Source organism: Embiotoca jacksoni, unplaced genomic scaffold (genome assembly GCF_022577435.1).
Source record: "Embiotoca jacksoni isolate LCO1_2020_lvr unplaced genomic scaffold, fEmbJac1.0.p SCAF_12, whole genome shotgun sequence".
In the NCBI taxonomy this organism is placed as follows: Eukaryota; Metazoa; Chordata; class Actinopteri; family Embiotocidae; genus Embiotoca; species Embiotoca jacksoni.
In genome coordinates, this window is record NW_027185252.1 from 6431043 (window position 1) to 6453232 (window position 22190).

At 38.4% G+C, this 22190-nt stretch overlaps 1 protein-coding gene across 3 annotated transcripts in view; it reads left to right on the forward strand.

The window, feature by feature from the left end:
* grid1a (glutamate receptor, ionotropic, delta 1a) overlaps positions 1 to 22190 on the forward strand; it is a 220829-nt gene that overhangs the window by 177922 nt on the left and 20717 nt on the right. For all 3 annotated transcript variants that reach the window (XM_069144450.1, XM_069144448.1, XM_069144451.1), the window contains exons 6-9: positions 4888 to 5061; positions 8381 to 8542; positions 9718 to 9837; positions 21499 to 21600. In XM_069144450.1, the coding sequence (XP_069000551.1) occupies positions 4888 to 5061; positions 8381 to 8542; positions 9718 to 9837; positions 21499 to 21600 (558 nt within the window). The remainder of the gene's footprint in view (positions 1 to 4887; positions 5062 to 8380; positions 8543 to 9717; positions 9838 to 21498; positions 21601 to 22190) is intronic.

Sequence of the window (22190 nt, forward strand, 5' to 3'; positions counted from 1 at the left end):
AATCTGCAGATTATTTTCTGATAGTCTCCAAAAATGTGACGTATGATTCCCCACAGCCAATGGTGACATCTTCAGTTGTGTTGTTTTGTGTCACCAACACTACAAAACCAAAAGATAATAAGTTTACTATCATTTACAACAAAGAAAATAATCAAATACTCACATTTGAAAAGTTGGATATGCAGATTTTTTTTGCATTTTTGCTTAAACAGATGAAAGTAGAAAGATTCCAAAATAGTTGCCCATTATTTCTGTTTTTATTATGCAATGTAAAACTGTCATATCTAAAATGTTTGAGTTAAAAACAAGAAGCTTTTCTCCCAACATAACTTTTCTTCAGTTACAACAGTTTTTGTTTTGGATTGACACTAATGCATTTTTAAACCAAAGGAGTGGGTTTGAATTGCAAACAGTTCATGATGTGAAACTTACACTGAAGTAAGTTTCACACAATTGACAAACGTAATCTTGAGGGAAAAAAGAGAAAAGCTTTGAAATCAGTGTGTAAGAACTGCAGCAGGACTAGATGTGAGCAGGAGGGCACAGGGATGATAGGCCGACAGTTGTTTCACTAAACCACCCACTAAACCGGGGTGCTCCAGCTGCTAGCACACAGAAGGCTGGCTGCCTCTGACACTGTCTAGTCGACTCAGATGGATTGCACATCCTGGGAGGATTTCTTGTTATTTTTTTCCCCTTCAAAGGCGGGACGGTGACACTTGAGAACATTTGATGGATTAGGTGGTTGTGCCTGCTTTGACAGACAGAGTCGAGAAGGACAGTCATGATATGACTGATGTCTTGGGTAACTGCCCATCAAGCGACTCAGACGGAAACCCTATTCTACTGATGGGATCTCCGCCACACTAGATTATCGGATTGGAAAGTCGATTACGGAAGAAGCCACTTAGGACCAAAATAATATATATATATTTTTCAATCTTCTAATTGTTTATATAGAGAATTGAATAAAGTCGCATTTACCAAAACACCGGATTTACTGTTGGGATCCTTTATACCATTAACCACAATGAGCATCCATGCGGAAACCCAATTCAGAAGTCAAAATGGTGACCAAAGGGGACATCCTCTGTCATGGTCATACATGTAAGGGAACCCAGACAGGCGACTCCCTTCATGAACCACCTGATCTCAATATCACAGCACTGACAGTCATTGGGGTTCATAAGAGAGCCGTTCAAATTATGTACAGTCGCACTACTCCTCCAGGATGAAGTTCAAGTTTCATTGTGCCAATGAAATCTTAAAATGTAACACAAGCACAGATCTTTGTTTGCACTGTACTTAGAGTTAGGCCTGTTCCAATATCACTTAGTCAGCTTACACTGGTCTCATGGACAATGATCTGTGTAATGGGATTGCACTATACAGTAAAAAAAAAAGCAGCACATGAATCAATTAATTGCTGTAATTATTTGCATGTCACATTTAAGATATCCTGTTCCAATTAAGCAGCCTCTTACCCAAACTCATCAGAAGTGCTAACACAGTCATAATGTTCGCCTCTTTGGTCAAAGTCCATGTTTTTGCACTTGAAGTAGATTAGTGAATTTCCGCTCACAACAAACAGACTAGCAAAGAGATGGTTGAAAACGCTAAGGTTATGTTGATGCAGATCAGGCGGTGAAGTGCAGTTTGGCATGAAATTGCATTGTGTTTCTGCCTGATCATACCATATGTTATTGCAAATGGTACTTCCTTTGACTCAGTCTTTCCTGTCAGAAAGTCGTGAGCTGTGAGCAGCCAGATCATTGCTTTTCTTACAGTATTTACAGTTACAGTGCATTATTATGTGCAACGTACGCAGCTGTTTTGATTAATTGATAAATTATGAAGGGAGGCAGTGACAATTAAAACACATCCCATCTTAATGTGTGCATGCACCCACAGATTGCTCAAACTAATGCATTTTAAACCTATTTCAGGAAATTAAAACGCCATAGACCTATGGTATGTTAAAGCTGACAGTGGTTCACCCACCACTGGATATCTAAGATGAACAAACTGCTTTCATCCCTTTGGGGAAGTGGCAATCAGCTGTTGTGGTTTTCTAATCAGTTTTTACTGTCAGTACTTCAGAGCATTATTAATAAAACTAGATAAAACCCATTGCTTAATCATCATTAGCGTAATTTATCAATGTAAGGATTAAACAATCATCAAAACGAGACTGAAACTGACAGAGACCTCAAATATGTCATCTTAGTCTGACTAAACATTGGCATAGTGCTGTTTTACTGCTGCCACTTTTAGTATGTAAGTTTTCAAGCTATTAATGAAAATCTTGTAGACATGCAGAACAAACATTAATAAACTTAGGTACATGTAATAGCTTTAAGTTTTGTAGGAACCATTTTTAAGATCTTATTTATTTTATTGTGATTTGATGTTAAGACACTTTTTAATATATACAGTAAAAGTCACTTTTTAATGCCCCATGCATGTGTGAAATCCTAAATGAAAAGTGGTGATGCCTGTACCCAACATAACACGCAATCTAACAGTATTGTGTATTATATATGCTTTCCCACAAGACTGCTGTATTATATTTGTCCTCAGTGTAACAAACAAGTACATACATCATCTCTGTTCTCTTTGTTATATGCAACATTTAATATGAATTCAGGTGTGACACTTATTGATCCATTTTCACCACAGCAGCACCGCCTGAATAGGATTGATTTAATTAAGGAACCCTCAGAAAGGTATCATGTCTATCGTATGATGAGTAATGCCTCCACAGATATATGTCGTAGTCTCACAAATCAGCAAAGGCTTTTTTTTTTTTTTTTTTTTTTTTTTTTTTAGAAGTATGAAATACATTGTAAGACAATAAGACAGTAATAATTGGATAATAAAGTAACCTTGTGGTTATTTTCCACATATGTATTACCTTTTAACGTACATTTAAATTGAATACAAAGATATGTATGCATGTGTTTTATTTGCATGGAAAATTCATATTTTCACCATACACACAATGCTTTGTTCTTCAGTCCTGACTCCCATTATCTTTCATCTTAGTTGCTGCAGCTTCAAAAAGCACCTCCATTTCTAATTAAAGGACTGTGATTACTGGTCAATTGTTTTATTTATTTCTGGTAAGAGATTAATAACACGGACTGAGCAGCACAAAGAGGATAATTTAGTCTTTCTGTCAGCTGAAGTAGACTTGATTAATATATTTTGGTCATCAGCTGTCATTGAAACATGGCTGTGCTAATCACTTTTTTTTTTTTTTTTTTAATTTTGACTCGGTTACCTTCAGGGGCTTAACTACTCACGTACATGTAAATGCGTGATCATTTTATAGGAGTTTGTATTTGATCTGTCAGAAATAATAATATAATTTTACACTTAGACTATCATAATCAAATACACTGCCCCATATAGACTAATAAACCGTCTACTGCCTTAAAACTGCATGGGATGACCACTGTAGTCAGCGGCCAAGTATGTGTCCTTTTTATTTTTTAAGTCGATCATTTTGCATCTTGTATAAGTAAAATACTTGATATCACAGTGCTGTCCAAATTGTAGCTTAATGGTCTGTACAGTCTCCTCAAACAGAGGTAAAAAGGCACATGCTCCCTGAGCCATGTTCCATTGGTCACTGTCACCACCAGGTCAGGTTATGACATAAATGTCCCCTGTGATGCTGACAGAATACTCGGACTGGATGGCAACATAAGTTATTAACTTGGACGTGAGGGTTCAGCTCTGTGAACCATGCGACATAATTTGTCTGATTAATGTGTGATGGCAACTCATGAATATTCATCCTTTCCACCTGAGTGACTGTGAAGAGTCACTCCAGGAGTCAGAGGAAAAAACTAAATGAGCTAGAATTACCTGAGTGTTTTACTAAAATTATCTATTTACTTTGATCTCCATAATATAGTCTTTTATTTTTCTGAAATATGTATATATCATGCAAATCATATTTGAGAAAAAGGCTTAAAAGTACAAAGGAATTTGCAGGTGGCTAAACAAAAATTTGGACAAATAATTCAGGAAAAAAAAAAAGCACAATGGAAGAAGGGTACACATACAAAGAAAGACTAAGAGTGATGGCACAATAATAAGAGATTGAACACATTAGGATGAAATGAGAAAAGCACTACAATGTCAGAAGCCTGGAGAAATTAACATTGACTGTGGACAGAGACCAGGAGTAAGAGAGGTCGATGCAAAAGGGAGAGATCAAAATGTCTGATTAGGAAAACAGATAGAGAACATGTATGGAGGCATGTGTGGTGAGGGATTATATCAACCTCGAGCTGCTTGAGTTTCGACCCAACTGTAAACTCACAGCTTTATTGTCAGATAGTATATGAACCCAACATCTCCCAAGTGACTCCTCTATCTGCCTCAGCATTGACCACTGTCCTGCTCTGGAGACTAGCAGGCAGCTCTGTGTCTCGTGAATATTGATCCGGTTCTCCACACGAGCAAACTCCACAGAAGTGGACCAAGGGTCACCTGCACTATAATTCTGAAGAATATATTTGAAATGTTCACTGATTTGTCAATCTAATTTCAATAACAAAATAAGCTGAAAAAGTCAGTCTAAAAATGAAGTTGAGCACATAAAGCTGAAATTTTAACCCTAGCCTCTATCATTTATCTCCATTTAACTTGTTGGAGCTATTTCACTTAATTTCTCTATATCCCCCAAGGGTGTCATCTGATACTTTAATTGCTCAAGAAGCAGGCACAGCCAATCCCCTCCAAAGTTTCCTGTCTTATCCAAATTTCCACTCTGCACTCTACACAAAAAGAGTGTGCCATTATACTTGACTTAAGTTCAATGGAAAGCCGGGTAAAACTCACCTCCTCTCTCTACTCTGTCATCTTTGTATTCAGGAGGTGAGCGATGCTGACATCATGGAGCTGGTTCACAGCTCTCTGGGGCGCATGACCATCATTCGTCAGATCTTCCCATTGTGGAGGGACACCAACGTTCGTTGTATGAGAAACAATCATCGCATCTCCTCGCTGCTCTGTGACCCGCAGGAAGGCTATCTGCAGTCCCTGGAGGTAAAAACCACTTAAACTATTGAAGCTAAATTATTGTTATGCAGATTGTATTGGTCTGCCCAGGCTGACCAGGGGTCATCATGTGAAAAAACAATTCCAAACAAACAAAATCAAAAGCTAGGATGTTAGATAGTGATATTATTGTGTCATGCACTAACAAGTGTCCAACCCACCTGGAATAAAAATACATAAAAAAAAAAAAAAAAGGCTTTTACAGTGCTAAATCATTTGTCAGACACAAAGATAAGGTTTTTCATATTAGGATGGGTGCAAAATATCAACTCATTTAAGTATTGGGATTCTTTATTTTACCATTTTTAAATCAATGTGTGATTCCTGAATCAATACAGTGTTGTTTTCTGATTGTCTATTCACTGGAAGCAACACTTCCAGCTCGTGATGAGCCTAGTGCTTAAGAATCAAAGCTCCAGTTGTAATAATTTACTGATTTGATTGATATTGATTTGAGGATTTGATTTATTTCATTATAACAGTAATTTATTTAACTAACAGGAAGAAGGCCATATTGGTAAGTGGTGTTCCCAATGATGGTTTTTTATTTGCAAGGCCTTAAGAGAGCGCTAAAGGGTTAAAATAAAACTACTGACATGTGATAGTATCCAATTGGGAGAGAAGCATAATGTCACAACCGTATTACATGTTTTGTAAGGTTACATTGCAAACAATAACCTTTCCTTCCTGCACAGTATCAATAAAATCTGCATCAAAAAGGCTCCCTTCCTAAAGATTTGTATAACAAGCCAACCAGGAGAACTCATCAGAAATTAATGACATTTTAAGAAAAGTGTAGCACTTTAATCATTAAACTATAGCACTAAAACATGAAAGAAGCAGAATATATTGTGACATAGAGGAATGCAACATGTTCTGAGAACAGATAATAGAAATGGCATCAGGATACATGATTGAGATGAAAATTATTTAAAATCCAAAGTATTTCATAATTATACTGATACTCTGTGTGAATTCAAATGGTTGCTTGTTGTTGGCTTGAAAGGCAGCTGTATAAGGTTGTTTTACTACATGCAGTCAGTTTGAATTCAGTCAGTTACAATGGATTCTAGTGGTGGCAGTTTTTTGTTTTTGTTTTTGTTTTTTATCAGAAAAAAACAGCAAAACATCTAATGCAAAATCTCAACTGTGAAGTTTCCATTGTCCGTTGAAATTGTCAGTATGTTCCAAACAATCACATATTCACCAGCATAAGTTACTTTCAGGTTCAGACTCTGAGCTTTGAGGATGGGTTATGCACAACATAGAACCAGCATGATGGATGAAACCGTACCAAGTGTTTGAATAGTGGCAAGGTTGTGTTTTTCTTTCTTACTTTTAATCCCTGTTGCTGTGAGTATTTTTAGGGCAGTAACTTTGTGTTTCAGGAGAATCGAGCATATTTCATTCACTTTCAGGGGAACACAAAAACAACAATTGTGTTGCAGATAGCACAAATGCTTTAAGGGGTTGTGAGCGTGATTGCTGCTTAATTTGATGCATTCTTCACACTTTTAGTTGTGACTGTACAACATAAGCATGCAGCCGTAGTGTGGGACAGTACAGGCAAGCATCTGACAAGTGCCACATGAATATAAATATGAACTGATTATGTATGCTACTGAATTCATATTGCACTCCCTAGGTAAGACAAGTATGATGGACATGAATGACTATGAATATAAATGACTGCAGCCCACTGTGTCCAGGGAATAATTGGCAGAACAGAGTAAATTATTGTTTTAAATGAACGGAAAGCTTCTTCTTTTTTTTTAATTGACATGCAAATCATCTTAAAAATATGAATACACCCAAATTGTAGATAAACTAAAATCCATATATTACTTGTTAATAAACTACTGAAATACCACAGGCTTAACAAAGACTTTTGTTGTAGAAAGTACTACATGCTCTAAACCAAATACTGCTATCTAGGATGTGTGCAAAGGCTTTATTAACCAGGAAATCAACATAAGGTAAATTCAGTCAATGACAAAGAGGGTCAGTAAAGAAAATATGCCGTACAGCTCAGTTATCTCTCCAACACAATGTCATTCTCCTCTTTGGTTTTTCAGCGAAACCTTGTTCACCCTGGCACTTACTTTCTACAGAGACCTAAGATCACCTCCTTACACCTCTCAGACTTTTCTTTTCCTCAATCCATCTGGAGTGCAATGGCTGTGCTCCCTGCTGCTCCTTTGAAATGTTCAAATTGCTTTTTATCCATACTCCAGACAGATGGCAAAACCATGTGGTGTGTGCACCCATAGTCCTCAATAATTTAAATGAAAGAGGGTTAAGCATGGGGTAATGGCAGTTTAGGCATTCATCAGAATAGTTAAACGCTGTGTTGACTGCAGTGCATTCCTGTTCTAATCACATTCACAACCCGACAGCTGTGTTGTAACCTCAGAAATCCTGACCCTATGTACAGTACCAAGTTGCATTTCACCTGGGCTTTGCTTCAGACTCAGCGACCTTGAGGCATGTGTAGTTGACTTGTAGGACGTCTTAACACTGTGAGGCTTGAAATGATGTCTAAACATGTCATTAACTGAATGCCTGGAGTGGTAGCTTGTATCGCTTCTATGAATATTCTGCTGTGCGAGTATTTGACTTGACTTTGACCTCAAGGACCAATCAAATTTCCTGTCACACATGGACAGGAGGCAGCAGACATGATTCTTAACAGGGTGTGCTACAGTTGAAGGGGAGACAGTTGGACTGATGGCAGTTCTGAAATTCATTAGACAGAAGATTGTTGAACCAGAAATAATTGTTCTTTTCATATCACACCACAGTGCTATTGTCACCTTCGTCTTTTGCCAGTGTTGTGTCAAGCAAATAATTCCACCAGCTGCATGTAGTCATATCACATCATTATTCAGCAAATCAACCTAGGTGTTTGATCAGAAACTCTCATGCAAATATTAATGTGGACAGTCAAGACTGTCACAACCGAAAAGTAGCCATGACATTGTTGGGAAAACAAAAATCTTCCTACCAGCTGTAACCTCCATTCTCTTTTCAAGCAGGAAGATTTTATTCATCTGTCAGACTCTTTTTTTCAGAATCCAACCTTACAAACTGCAGCAAGACTGAAAACAAGTACAGTTGTGTCACTGCGTCACTCACAAGGGTTCCCAATGGGGGCCAATTGATATTTCTTTAAGCCCTGAAAACATATATTTGTCTTTTTATTTGTTGTATCCAGAGTTTGTGTGCTGTTCAGAGTTGCAATGCAGACCTCCGAAAATACAAGAATACACTTCTTAAAATTGCATGTTTTTTTCCCCCTACCTATCAGGTGTCCAACCTCTACCTATATGACAGTGTTTTGATGCTGGCCAACGCCTTCTATAGGAAACTGGAGGACAGGAAGTGGCACAGTATGGCCAGCCTTAACTGCATGAGGAAGTCCACCAAGCCGTGGAATGGAGGCTGGTCTATGCTGGACACGATCCAAAAGGTAGTCCAGTTTGAAGTTACCAATTTTCTTGTTGAATTTAGCTTCTGGTTTGTATTTGCTATTTTGTAGAAAATGCTAAATAGTAGTTTCAGCAATATTCTGTCATGGATGATTATATCAGTAGTTACATACAGAAAATGTACATACAATTTTTTATGAGAAGCACTAGCAAGTATAAGTAGGGGATTTATACAGTCAAAACACTCTTCAATGTAAACTGAAAGTGCATTACACTATGAACCCTGCCGGAGACTCACATTCAGATTCACTTATTTTCTAAATGCCTTCAAGGAAGCTGATTAATAAATGTGATCTCTGTGTTTGATGTTGAAATGGATTTGTGGCTGATTGAGCTCTGTTTGCTTGTGTAACCCTCTCAGTTTGCACATTGAAATAAGGCCTCAGATACTACAAAGTAGCTTGATGTAATGCATTTTATTCTGATAATATATTTTTTCATTCTTGCAAAGAGTTGTGCTGGTTTAATCTCAAGTGTAACACAAGAGGACCAAGTCGGGCATGAAGAAACAATGAAGCAGTAGTGCTCATGGTGTTTCATCCTATGGTGTTGTTTGCATCATTCAAACCAAATGTCAAACTTTCAGAAATGTATCAGAATTATTCATGAAAAGTGATTTTACTTTAACAGCAAAACCTTCAAATCAAAAATCTCTGTAATAACGTCATACTATCCCAATGAGCTACATATGGTCAGGGTTGTGAGTGTACAATTAAAGAGATAATTTACATACATTTTACGGCATGATGGATGATAAACAACATTGAAATGCTCCCTTTAATAATTACTGTAAAACATCACAATTCTGTACAATGCTACCAAAACTACAACTCTGTTTTTTTTTGTTAAAATTTCTTCCCATACATGCTATGCTTTCTATATATTATATAAAATATTTATACTTATATATACTTTATAAAAACGTTTTTATACTTTATTTTTTTATTTATTTTAACATTTAATTTTTTTTTTTACATTTTGATGAAAAATATAATGTGTTAAAAAGATTAGCATTTGTATTAGACTAATTGTAGGCTACTTTTCTTTGCCTACACAAACAGAACAGGTGCACACACACAAATAAAATTCTAAGTCACCATGGCCTCTTCCATGTGATGTCTCAAACAGCAACTATATTCTGCTATTGTTGCTACAGGGACGGATCAGTGGCCTGACAGGACTGATGGACTTCCGCGCTGAAGGCTCCAATTCTCATGTACAGTTTGAGATTCTTGGGACCAGCTACAGTGAGACATTTGGGAAGGACGTGAAACGGGTGAGTTCACTTGTCTGGTCAGGACACCTCACGAGAAACTAACTTAAATATTTTAATGTTTTAGGCCAGATTTTATGGTGTTAAATGAAATTTAAATACAAATGACTTATCTTTTGAAAAATGTATTATTATTATTTTTTTTTTACTTTAACGCCGCTCAGAGATTCAATAATGCTTGTAGTGGTCCATTTTTTTCTTTCCATTCAGGCTGACAGAAATAATCATGTTGCTGTGCACTAAATTAATCTATTAATCTATTTCACTGCAGGGTGCTGTACCTTTTTCATTTGACAACGGTGGCATGTCCAAGTTATATGCATAAGGCAGCAGAGAAGACAATTAAAGTTCCTATATTCAATTCAATTCAATTTTATTTATATAGCGCCAAATCACAACATGGGTTATTTCATGGCACTTAACACATTAAAGTCCTTACAGCAAGACTTTACAATAATATAGAGAAACCCAACAATTCAACAATTCCCACATAAGCTAGGAGGGAAAAAACTCCTCTTTAAGGGAGAAAAACCTCCAACAGAGGGAAGGAAAAACTCCCTCTTAACAGGAAGAAACCTCCGACAGAACCAGGCTCAGAGGTGGGCGGCCATCTGCCTCCACCGGTTGGGGTGAGAGGAGAGCAGAGAGAGAAAAGGACAGCATAGAGATAGAAGAGAAGAACTGTTGGTGGAGACGACAAGCGCAAGGCAGAGACATACAGCTCCGTGACGGGACATCTGCAAAAGAAAGAAGAGAAACTACGCGAGCGAGGGAACTGAATGGAGACAACAGACAATAAGAAAAAGCTATGGGAGAGAAAAGGATGGTGAGGTATAAGTCAGTTAAAGAGTAGGAGGAAAGAAAAGAAGCTCAGCATGTAACGAGGTCCCCCAGCAGCGTCGGCCTATAACAGCATAACTAAGGGTTGGTTCAGGTCTACCTGAGCCAGACCAAACTATAAGCTTTATCAAAAAGGAACGTTTTGAGTCTAATCTTAAAGCTAGAGAGGGTTTCTGCCCCTCAAACACAAACTGGGAGCTGGTTCCACAGGAGAGGAGCCTGAAAACTGAAGGCTCTGCCTCCCATTCTACTTCTATAAACTCTAGGAACCACAAGTAGACCAGCGTACTGAGAGCGAAGTGCTCTGCTAGGATTATATGGTTCTATAAGATCTCTAAGATATGATGGAGCCTGGTCATGAAGAGCTTTGTAAGTCATCAAGAGAATTTTAAATTATATTCTTGATCTATATAGATGTCCACTTTAGAAGCTTTTTCTCGGTAGATACAATTTTGCAAGTTCTTACAAAAATGTCCTTTCTGTAGGTGTTCATGGAATGGCAGGTACTGTGAGATATCTGGTGAAGTGGGCTTTCCTTTGACTTTTCTCACTGTGACTACTTACTATGCGAGAAGAGGAATACAAGTGACATTAAATATTTTCTCATTATCCCATGGACCCTCTGCTGGTGTCTTGTGAATTCAATTAACGTACTGGTAGGATAGAAAATCAGCTGCAGTCTGATTCCTTAACTGTGGTCACAGGGCTTAACATTTGTCAGTGAGGTGTCAGGTATACGGGTGCCATCTACTGGAGCGCCCAATTTAAACAGATCTTCTGCTTTAATCTTGCATTTCATCACACAAACCATGTTGGCCTGCCATAACCAAAGAGTTCAAATAAATAAAATGTGCGCTTCATGCCACCTGTACTCACAAACAAGCTATGTTTGTATATTAGGGTTTATTTTAGCGAGAAAAAAAACACAGTACTTACACTTTACATGTTTGATCTGTGGTTATGTGATGTGCACAGACATTTACATGTTTGACAAGCCAGCTCCGTGAGCAGATTGCAGTCTCTTTACTGCGAAACATGTTTGATCTTTGAGTGTCGTAGAGTTTAAGTGAGAGCTTGAGAGCAGTATTTGCGTGCCCCTCTTTGAGCTGTAATTTGTTTGTCGTTGTTTGTCCTGATTCAGTCAGGGACCTCTTGCAGAATGAAGAAGAATTGAGTTTCTTGGCAATCTATGTAGAGCAGGACTGACCAGAAGCAGTAATGAAGATTTAATCACCACTCAGCTTAACTGAAATCATGAAGCCAATTCATCATAATGTGGCCAATAGCATTAGCTCGAAGGACACACACACACACACACACACGCACACACACACACACACACACACAGACACACACAGAAGAACATATTGTACATACACATTCAGGTCCATCAACAGAGTCACACATTAATACACAACTCAAACAGTGTGTTTCACAAATAGAAAATAAACATGTATTGTGTCCACAGTTTGGGATGTCAGACACAAAGAGGCCAGGGAGCACACTAACATGTGGGCGCTTGTATCTCAAAATCATTAGAGGCAGAAGGGGACAGCAAGGCCAGATAATGGGATGTCAAATGCATTCAGTACTGTTGTTCATTATCTAGCATGTCTGTGCGTCAGAACCAGTTACTGGGAGAAAACAGACATATATTCACCTCTGTAATAGGTTATTTATGTATACGTTCAGCATGTTTCTTGCCTGGTATTGTGTAAAACTGATGACTACCACTGAAAAATACCTGTCCATTAGATCATTTTCTCTGCGGTATAATGCCATGTTTCCGTGTTCTTTGGAGCAGAGTGTAACAGTGATTCCATGTTGTGCTCCACCTGTCGACCCATATCCGCCTCTCGGAGCCATCCTCATTTTGTCCCTTTTTTCCTCTCTTTTAACTTTGCTTCTTGTCTCCTATCCTCCTCATCCTCCCCTCTCTGGTCACTTCTTTCCTTCTTCTGTAACCTGTTTCTCCTCATTTCTCAGCCCCGGTTTCCTCCCTCTCCATCATCATTTATCTGCATTCAGTCCATTTTCTTCCCAGCCTGATGGCTCTTAGATGAGGCGTCTCTCTGGTTAGAAACTGTAATGAAGACTGAAATACTATTTCCTGGATGGCTACTGTGAGTTTTCCCCACCATCCAGTGCTGATGCAGAGTGATCGATGCTGTTGTTGTTGTTTTTTTGGTTTCCCACTCTGCTCTTATTGATGTGTCAGCTCGTCTCTAAGCAGATATTGCTAATGACTTCCAGCTTACTCGAAGCTCTCATAGGGAAAAGTCAATTCATTTCAGTGTACTTGTTCCTCCTAGTTCTTGCATGCATCATGCAGTAGTTACTTCTCACGTGTCCACAATAACAGTTTGTTGTATTTTTCAAAATCACATTTTTACACTATTAATATCACCTTAATACTGTATGTCTGTTTGATGGTGTGCATTCTCTCAAAGGGGCCGCTGCAAATTGTCATCATCCAATTTTCTAGGCGTAATGTCTGTACAAAAAGTACCACTCGTGTCATTTCTAAAGAGCCTAAACTGTGCTGGAAATGATGTATAGTGTGGCTGCCTGAGAAATGTTACTATTCTATTAACCTTAGAAATCAGGTTTAAAATTTGAAAGATATTTTCTGTATTGTTAGTTACAATACCATAATAGCTTTTACTTCGATTTCAGTTGCTTATTACAAGATTATATCTTCTCCCAGGTAGCTATAATGGCTTTGTCATCAGCAGCCTCTGTCTGGAACATCTGGTCGCTAGATCCTTGCCAGATTTAAAGAATAACACCAAAATCAGAACAAGGGCATGTATCCAACTCTGTTTGCCAACACTGGCTCAAAACTAGCCCAAGTGCCTCTAACGGGAGCTGATTCTTATCCTTAAAGCAGACTAAATCCATACCCTCAAAACCGAGCCAAATCTGTCAGCTCAGCGATGACCGGAGCCAGCTCACATTTGGTCCTGTGATGCCAAGGAAGAGACAAGTGTCCTGACACTTTGTTGCATCAGCCACTAAGTTCAGATGAAAGGACAGACATTTTCCGATTGGCCATCGTCACCCTTCAGCTGGCGATTGCTGATGTTGATTAAGGGCATGTAGGGGGTCACCTGAGCTCTAATGTGCCACATTGCATGTGGAAAGGTAGTTGATAGCTGATGTATTCATCCTACTCCTCAACCCTATTTCTCACTAACTCCTGAAGCAGAAAAGACATTAAAGATGCTGTAAAGTAGAAATGAAAATGAATTTTAAGTTCATCACACCACAGAAGTATGGGCTGTTAACTGCCCATCCAAATTTGAATGAAAAAAAAAACACCGACAAGTATGTTAAATTAGGCTTTGAAATAGTGAGAAAATCATCAGTCTTCTCTGCTCTGAGACTGGGGAGGCGTGTCGCCTGAAGGAGCTGAAGCTCCGTCCACTCGCTGGAAGGTCTTCAGTGTTCTGTATGACAGTCCTGTAGCTGCAGTTCTTTTCCCCACTAAGCGGTTCGTCTGACATCCAACCTCACTGGTGACTTTATGCATGATGTCACACTGGCACTCTGTCTCTCTGGTGGATGGAGCAGCCTGCTTTGTGAAAACAGAATAGAATCAGAATTTATTTGTCCAATGAGTGAAACATACAGATGCAATCAAATCCAGCTCGTCCCCCCTGAGCTGTAACACAGGAGTAAAACTGGACACCAGAGACAGCAAACAGTGAGTCTCCAACTTCTTCTAAAGCACCTGCATTACAATAGTGGAGATAATAAGAGCGGAGGAGTTGATTTAGTTCTGTAACGACTGCAACATGCACAACGCTGCATTATATCACATGTCAATTCATTACATCATATCAATTCATTATATCACGTCAATTCATTATATCACATCAATTCAAACTTTGAACCTGCTCAGGTCGAGCCGACAGTCTTTCTCTTTCACTGATGTCCCTCCACCTCCACCTCCACCTCCACCTGCTCTCTGCAGCCTCCTGCACAGGTAGTTGGGCTCGTTTATCCGGACCGGTACCGGTACATGTAACCGAGAGGGTCGCTGATTGTAACGTTACACCGGGAGACATCCTGCAGCAGCTAGCTGATGTACAATAACAATCTGACTACGGCAGGAGTAGAACTGAAGTCGAGTGGGATGACCTCTTATGCAAATGAGCTCCAGGCTTTTATAGCGTTTCACCGCGTGGGAGGAGGAGCCATGCAGAAGGTTATATAAACCGGCTGTGATCTGACGTAGATAGGTAGTTGTGAGGTAGATAGGTTAGGTTTTAGCTCCGCCTAAACAAAACCTGAGCTGAAAACGGGTGAGAAACTGTTTAACGGTCTAACTCAACATTTCAGTGCGACAAAGTTTTCTAGCTTTGCACATGCTTTCAGTGACTCATTTCACACGTATATAATGTACTGAGAAGTAAATCATGGAATTTGCTTTACAGCATCTTTAAATAGTTTCTAAATGGCACTTCTCTCTTGCCAATAATAGATCTGCAGAGGGTTGATGGGGCTGTTGATCCAGTGATTAATTTGCCAGTCACTGAGATGTTTAGCTTTTTGAAACTCACTTTTCCTACTCCTACAGTGTTTTTGAAACCTCCTCTACCTGCCTGGATTTTCACCCACTGGTGGATTAAGGGCAGTGCTATGAGCCAGTAACATTTCACGAGCCCCAAAAACATAAAAACAGTATTACCATTAATATATTTGAAACATTATTAGGTTGCATATTTTGCACCATAATACAGTACTGATAACATTTCATCAATTATTTTTGCTGGGTCTGTGCTCTCATTAGATAATTACCCATCTCTGAAGTGATAATTAGGCTTTTATATTAAAATCCATTGCATGCCACTGTGAGCAGTGCCAGATACCTGTTGATTATCGAATTCCTCAGTGGAGCAATTGACATCACTAAAATTAACAAATTACTTAAAGCTCTTTTAACCATATCCAATTTAGCATTGTGGAACACAGTATTAAATCTGCCAAGTTGTATCTGCATTTATAAGTAGATCACAGTAGCATTATAATCTAATTCTGTAATATGTTTAACTGCTACCGTTTGAAAATTGCCTTTTCTCACAAGCGTCTGAATTAAAAAACAAAGCATTAAACTGTCCATACCCATTTATAGTGGCTCTTAGTGCTATTCTGCACTGGCAAAAGTAAACCCTCTTGAGAGTCTCAAATAGTTAGATGAGAAGAGGATGATATTTCTCTACATCCCTTAATGTATTCTCTCTCATGTGTTCCAATCCATCATGAAAATAATACAGAAACAATGTTACCAACCTTACAGCCACATATTTGATTTCAAATGCACAACATGATCTAAGGTACCTGCTCTTTGTTGCTCTCACTTCACAAGGTCTGGCAAAAAATGCAAAATAAAAAGTTTCAGGTCAGAAGTAAAAATGATGAGTTGGAAACAGAATCAGGTCTTCACTTTTTTAGGATAACTTTTGCATTTCAGTCTGGCATTATCTTTGAAACTTACACTGTGTGCAAAATTCCGTCTTTCTTCAAGGAAAAAAAAAATGCAAAAACAGTGAGGATTAAAGATAACTCTACTTCTATACTGCACTGATCTAACTACTGATACTATGACAAGATAACACATTAGTCTATATTTGAAAACTACTTACATGAAAGACATTCAGTAAATAAATGCAGGAATGAAGGAAAACAGGGGAAAATGTGATCATTGGAAGCTTTCATTTTCCTGATATGTTTCTTATTGATTTTGATCTATTTGGCAGAGGAATATAATTTCATCTTTCCTTGTTTCTTTTTCCTTTTTATTCATTGCCTTTCCCCTTTATTCCATTTCTCTGTCCTATAAAGTGAATCCTGCCTCATGTTGCTTTTTAGAGGTTAGAGTGATAGTCTGGCGCCATGTCTGGCAGGCTCATCTATACTAGAGTATATCAGGACAGATAAGACGTCTCTTGTCTTGACTAATTCAAATGGCCGGCTTATTTTTTTATGTGGTTCTGGTGATTAGAGATAGCACGTACGGCACCATTTCAGCCTTGTCCTCTTGAATGTGGGAAGCAAAGTGGAACATAATGAAATAAGTGTATTCTATGCATTGGTAAAGACACATTATGATCACATGGATTCACACATGGATCGACATAACTTTTGCTGAGCAGCAGGAAGGGTGGACACTGTTGCCACAAGTGGTTCTGCCAGGATGTTGCCACATTAAATTCTGTTGGGCTCCGAGTTTGAGCACTGAAGGGTACTGGACCACAGCCTATCAACTGCTCATGCAGCAAACACAAAGTCATCATCTCAGTAAAAAAAAGAAAAAAAAGAACAGCAAATAGCATTTGTGCTGTCAGCATACAGCTAATCCGATTACCATGACATCTGTCTGAACCCACAGCAGCAGTGTGCTAAAATATAGTTGCTAGGAGCTATCCTTACACTGACTGAGTGACTAGCCAAAGGGAAGGGTCTTCCCTCAACAGGGACGACAATTTAAGTCAATCCAGGTTGCAAATTTATGAGATAACAAGCTGGTAAGAAACCATAACGATAAATTGCATAATTCGGGGTTTGATAATTGGAAGACAGCAAGTGAGACTTGCTGACACAAAGAACTTTACTATTTGCGGTATCAAGACAAACCCCATCATGCTAGACTATAAAGTAGATTGTTTAACTTAATGTTTGCATAAAGTATGCTTCCACTGAATATAAATTGATGGTTACTTTACTTTGCAGCTTCACCATCTCCACAATTCAATAATGAATCATACAGCAATGACAGAAAAGAATAATACCCATGCCAAACTTCCACCTAAAAAACAACAACCACAGTTAGATGTTCTGTTACCAATGGAGTAAAGCAGATACCATTTCCAAGTCTGTTCTTCTTCTTCTTCTTCTTCCTCTGTTCTTTGTCCATTATTTGTCACCCTCTCGCTGTACTTGTAACACTTAACACTGGTTGGTGGAGGCTTTTTCCATTTCCCTTGACATGTTTGTTGTAGTCTTGTTCCTCTTGGTTCTTATATGGTATTTGGTGGCTGATTCACCACCCATTGCTAAGGTGTCTGTCCTTGGTGTCTTTGCTTTGATGTCAGAACTCTTGTTCAAACCTTGTTGTTCGGGGACACACGACACGGTGTCTTTCAGCCGTCACATCCAAAAATAGTGGTACTCGCTTGGAAATATAACTTATATCTTACATGACAAGAACTGACTTTTGTTGCATTGTTAGAAGTTACGATGTTTGGCCTTGAAGACACTTTGGTAACAATAACAATGGATTCAGGGACACATGCAGAGACACACCTGAGAAAAACGCAAATAGTAAATGAAGGAGGCAATTACAGTGTGACATATACATTAACGCAGTTTAACACACAGGCACACACATTCACACAACTCACCAAGAGTTAGATAAAGGAGAGGGGGTCCATAAGTAGCTTGTTGGATGATAGGCTGGTCAATATATAGGCACCTTATGCAACAAAGAAGCAGGCAAAAAGAGAGCCGGAATAGCTGCAACGAGCTGAAATGATACTTCCATGTCCATAATGATGCAGTTTAAATTGTTCCATGAAATGGAAACAAGTGCAGCCTGTAAGACTTTTAGGGGATGCTGTAATTGAGACAGTTATTTGAGCTATTTGACTTCCATCCCATTGTTGATTTCAAATGGTCATTAGCATTTACTCAGCCCCATTACAGATGATTATTCAGAGGTATTGAGCCTTTTGACCATTCCCTAAATAGCAGCTCTGTTATTATTATTATTGAGACATTTTAAAAAGCACATTGAAAGATCGTATCAGCACCACGTCCCATTGTGGGATAAAAACAAAGCATGGACCCTCACATAATGAATGAAAAAGCTCACTTTCTCACAATCTCACAGTTGGTGCACTGCAATATGTGACTTGGTTCTCACCTAAATCTATGAGTGAAAGAAGCTGCCTTAAAATTGCATGACAAAAAATATGATTTATTCTTCTAAAATCAGTGGATATTATATTGATTAAGTACAGCCTGTTATTTAAATCCCAGTCTCAGTTTTATTGATTGAGAGTTTAAATTTGATGTCAAATAAGTCCTTTGGTATATGCTTGAATTTCAACATCCATTTTAATCTAACAAATGTAACCTGTTTTATAAAGTTTATATTGCTTAATTTTGGCAGTTTGACAATTCAGTTCTCTTTTTCCAGTTTGAGCCACAACAAAGGCTAAATGTGATAAGGACTTGGTTCAATTTTAAGAGTAAAGTGGTTATGGACTTAATTTACCACCACTGCTTTCATTATTATGAAAAGAAACAACAATGACATATCTTAACATGTATTAAAGATGCAAATTCTGAGTCTCCAGAGTTTAGTTGTTGTTGTTTTTTTTTATCTCCTCTACTAAAATACTTTCGGTGTGGCTCCGCTGTATGTACTGTTTGTGACCTTCCCAGTGGCATGCTGGTGTGCAAAGCTCTGTGAAGTAGAAGTATTCCTCTTTAGTGTTCTTCAGTTTACAGAGCAGAGATTGCTCAGTGTTTTTCACTGAGGACAAAGCTGCTCATGGAGAAAATAGCCCCCTGTGAAGCAAGCGACGCAAGCTGACATTTTGCCCCCAACACACACTCATAAACGCAAACACACCGGCCAATCACATACACCGATGAGCCAAGACATTATGACCACTTACAGCTGAAGCAAATAACATCAGTTCTCTTACTCAGCATGTTGGATGTGAGACAAATGGACATGTTAGTGTAAAGACGTCAGCATTGCAGAAACGACCAAGCTTATACTCCTAGTCAGCGGTGGTGATTACCTCTTAACAGTGGTTCAAGTGAGGACACACCATGAACTGGTCACAGGGAGTTGCAGGATGCGTGGAACAACTCCTTGCAACTTACAGGACTTAAAGGATCTGCTGCTAATGTGCCAGATTCTACAGGGCACCTTCACAGGTCTTGTTTTGAGTGCATGCTTCAGCGGTCAGAGTTGTTTGCCGGTACATGAGGGACCAACAGCATATTAGTCAGGGGTGGACGTAATGTTTTGGCTCATCAGTCTACATCTACATACACAGACAAACAAGTTGACACTACTACAATAAGACTGTGCAGTACATGCCGACAAAGCTGTACTCATAAGCCACCTATGGCTCCAGATCTGCTGTCACAAGAACATTTATTTCACATTTTTTAAGCAAAGTGCAGTTCAGCAAACAGCTATCAGAGATACGAAGATGTGTGCACACATACTGTGCTGCATAACTACTTTTTATTTTAATTAACTGCTGATCTCTATAACATTGGCACACACAAAACTGTTTACATATACCCACACAAGCTGGTGGGTTATAAGCAAGATTCACTTCACCACTTCACTTCATTGATCAGTTTGCAGTAAAGCCAAAGATAGCATCGCAGTGTACTCTTAAAACAAGAGTATTTGTAGGATCACATGGCTCGTGCAGAACAAAAGATTTAACTGATCGTGAACTAGTCTATGAATGTTTTTGCAAACGTCTCTGATTGCCTGCTTCTTCTGCTTCATTCACAGTTGAATGCCTTTGTTTGCCGCCCTTGGTATATGTAGAAATTGTTGTTTTATCCTGATTGCATAATTGTTTGTAATTTTAATTTTGGTTCTGCGAATGGTGTCAGTCAGGCACACAGGTTTTTGTTTGTTCACTTTGTTTTTCTCATCAGTCTCAACTGTAGCCAAATGGAACCTCATAAGAAACGTGTGCAGTTTGTCCTCGTCAGAAAAAAACAACCTTAAGATAGACTGGCATCAGTAACACACACAAGTACATACAAATAGATAAACTAACTTATCTCAAACATTTAATAAATGAGTGGACTGAAATATATGTTGTTATATTAAGTAAATTGAATTGATTAGAAAAGGCAAGTAGCAAGTAACAAAATGTTATTGTAATACATAAAAAGTTGGAATAAGAACGCAAAGATTTACCTCGATATTTGAGTAATGTAACAAAACAAAAAACAAAAGGCATTTTACATACTTTCAGTATTGTCTCTCTATGTTGTAGAGTGCAGTGAGTTTCTGAATGTGTGCTGTGGCCAGGAAGGCTGGTTGTTTGACCTTGGGCCAGCATTCTTGTCCTGTCAGCTCAAATCTCAAAGACCACTCCAAATGACATGTCAGATCCTTGAGAATCCTTGTCCAGCTAGCAGCACTGATTAATAATTTAACAAACATCAGCTTCACAACCTGAGACATGGCTCAAAATGTTGACAGAGTGGAATGAGAGTTTTAAAGCAGAGGGGTAGTTTAAATTCTGGAAACTAACTCCATGTACTGTGTCTGAAATGTTATCTGTTTGGTTGTTATTCTGCAATTTTTGCATTACGCTCAAATTATACTTAAATGTATGATTATTTTTCTCTCCCTTATCATAATCATACTCCTCGTTTTCATTTGCATCACCACCTCTGTCTGTATGATTACAAGTTAAGTATGCTGAAGATTGCTTAGAAAGCGTGTCAAAATATGTCAGTATTCTGCGATGGAAGTTGAATAGAGGTTCAGATAGAATGCTAATGGACAGCTCTTGTTGTCTTGGTAACCAGTTTAGATGTTAAAGTAGACATCAGTGACTCAGTGCTGATCATTACCAACTGAGCCACAAACTGACAGATAGAAAGATATTGTTCTCTCACTTTGTTGTCTTGCACAGTATTCATGCTTTAATTAGATCTGTGATAGATTTTGCAATATAGCACCTTCAGCATCTTTGTCCTGCAGAGGATTTTCCATTTTTATCTCTTTTCCTCATCTATATGATTTCTCTTTCTCCCTATTAGCTTGCATCTTGGGACTCCACTCGCGGTTTGAATGGTAGCCTGAAGGAGAATCGGATAGAGAGCGGTATGCAGGGAGTAACGCTCAAGATTGTAACGTTACTGGTAAGTTGTGGGAGTAAACTAAATCTATTAACATTTGACCCGAGTAAGCAAATATCTGAGTACAAAATCAAATACAACAGTAAAAACACATCAACACATTTATGAGATTGTGTTTTTCACCAAGAGATTAAGAACTAAAATAAACACTGAAACAGTTTGTATTTCACGTGAACCATTTATTTTAACAGACATAATATTATTGTTTTCATAGGCTAATTTCATTGTAATTAATTCTGCATTACCTTGGTTTCTCAGTGTTAAGCTGCTGTTAATGATACTGCTGATGTTTCACAATAAGAGTTTTACTTTCCAGGGAAGATAAGGGCTTAAGTTTTGCTTAAAGTTTGCCTGAAATCTTTCATTTGAACAACAGAATTTTTTTTAAATGATAAAGCAGAATACAATACAATGCTACTGCCCAGCCCTAGTGCTCATAAATAATGACCGGGCTGTTAAAGACGCCTCAGTCTAAGAATAAACACAGACAAGTTCAACTCAAGAGTGAAACTCAGACAAGGTCAATGAAAAAGTCCTATACCAAGACTTACCTCTTAACTCAGGATTTGAAAATTATCAGTGGTTTAGAAGGA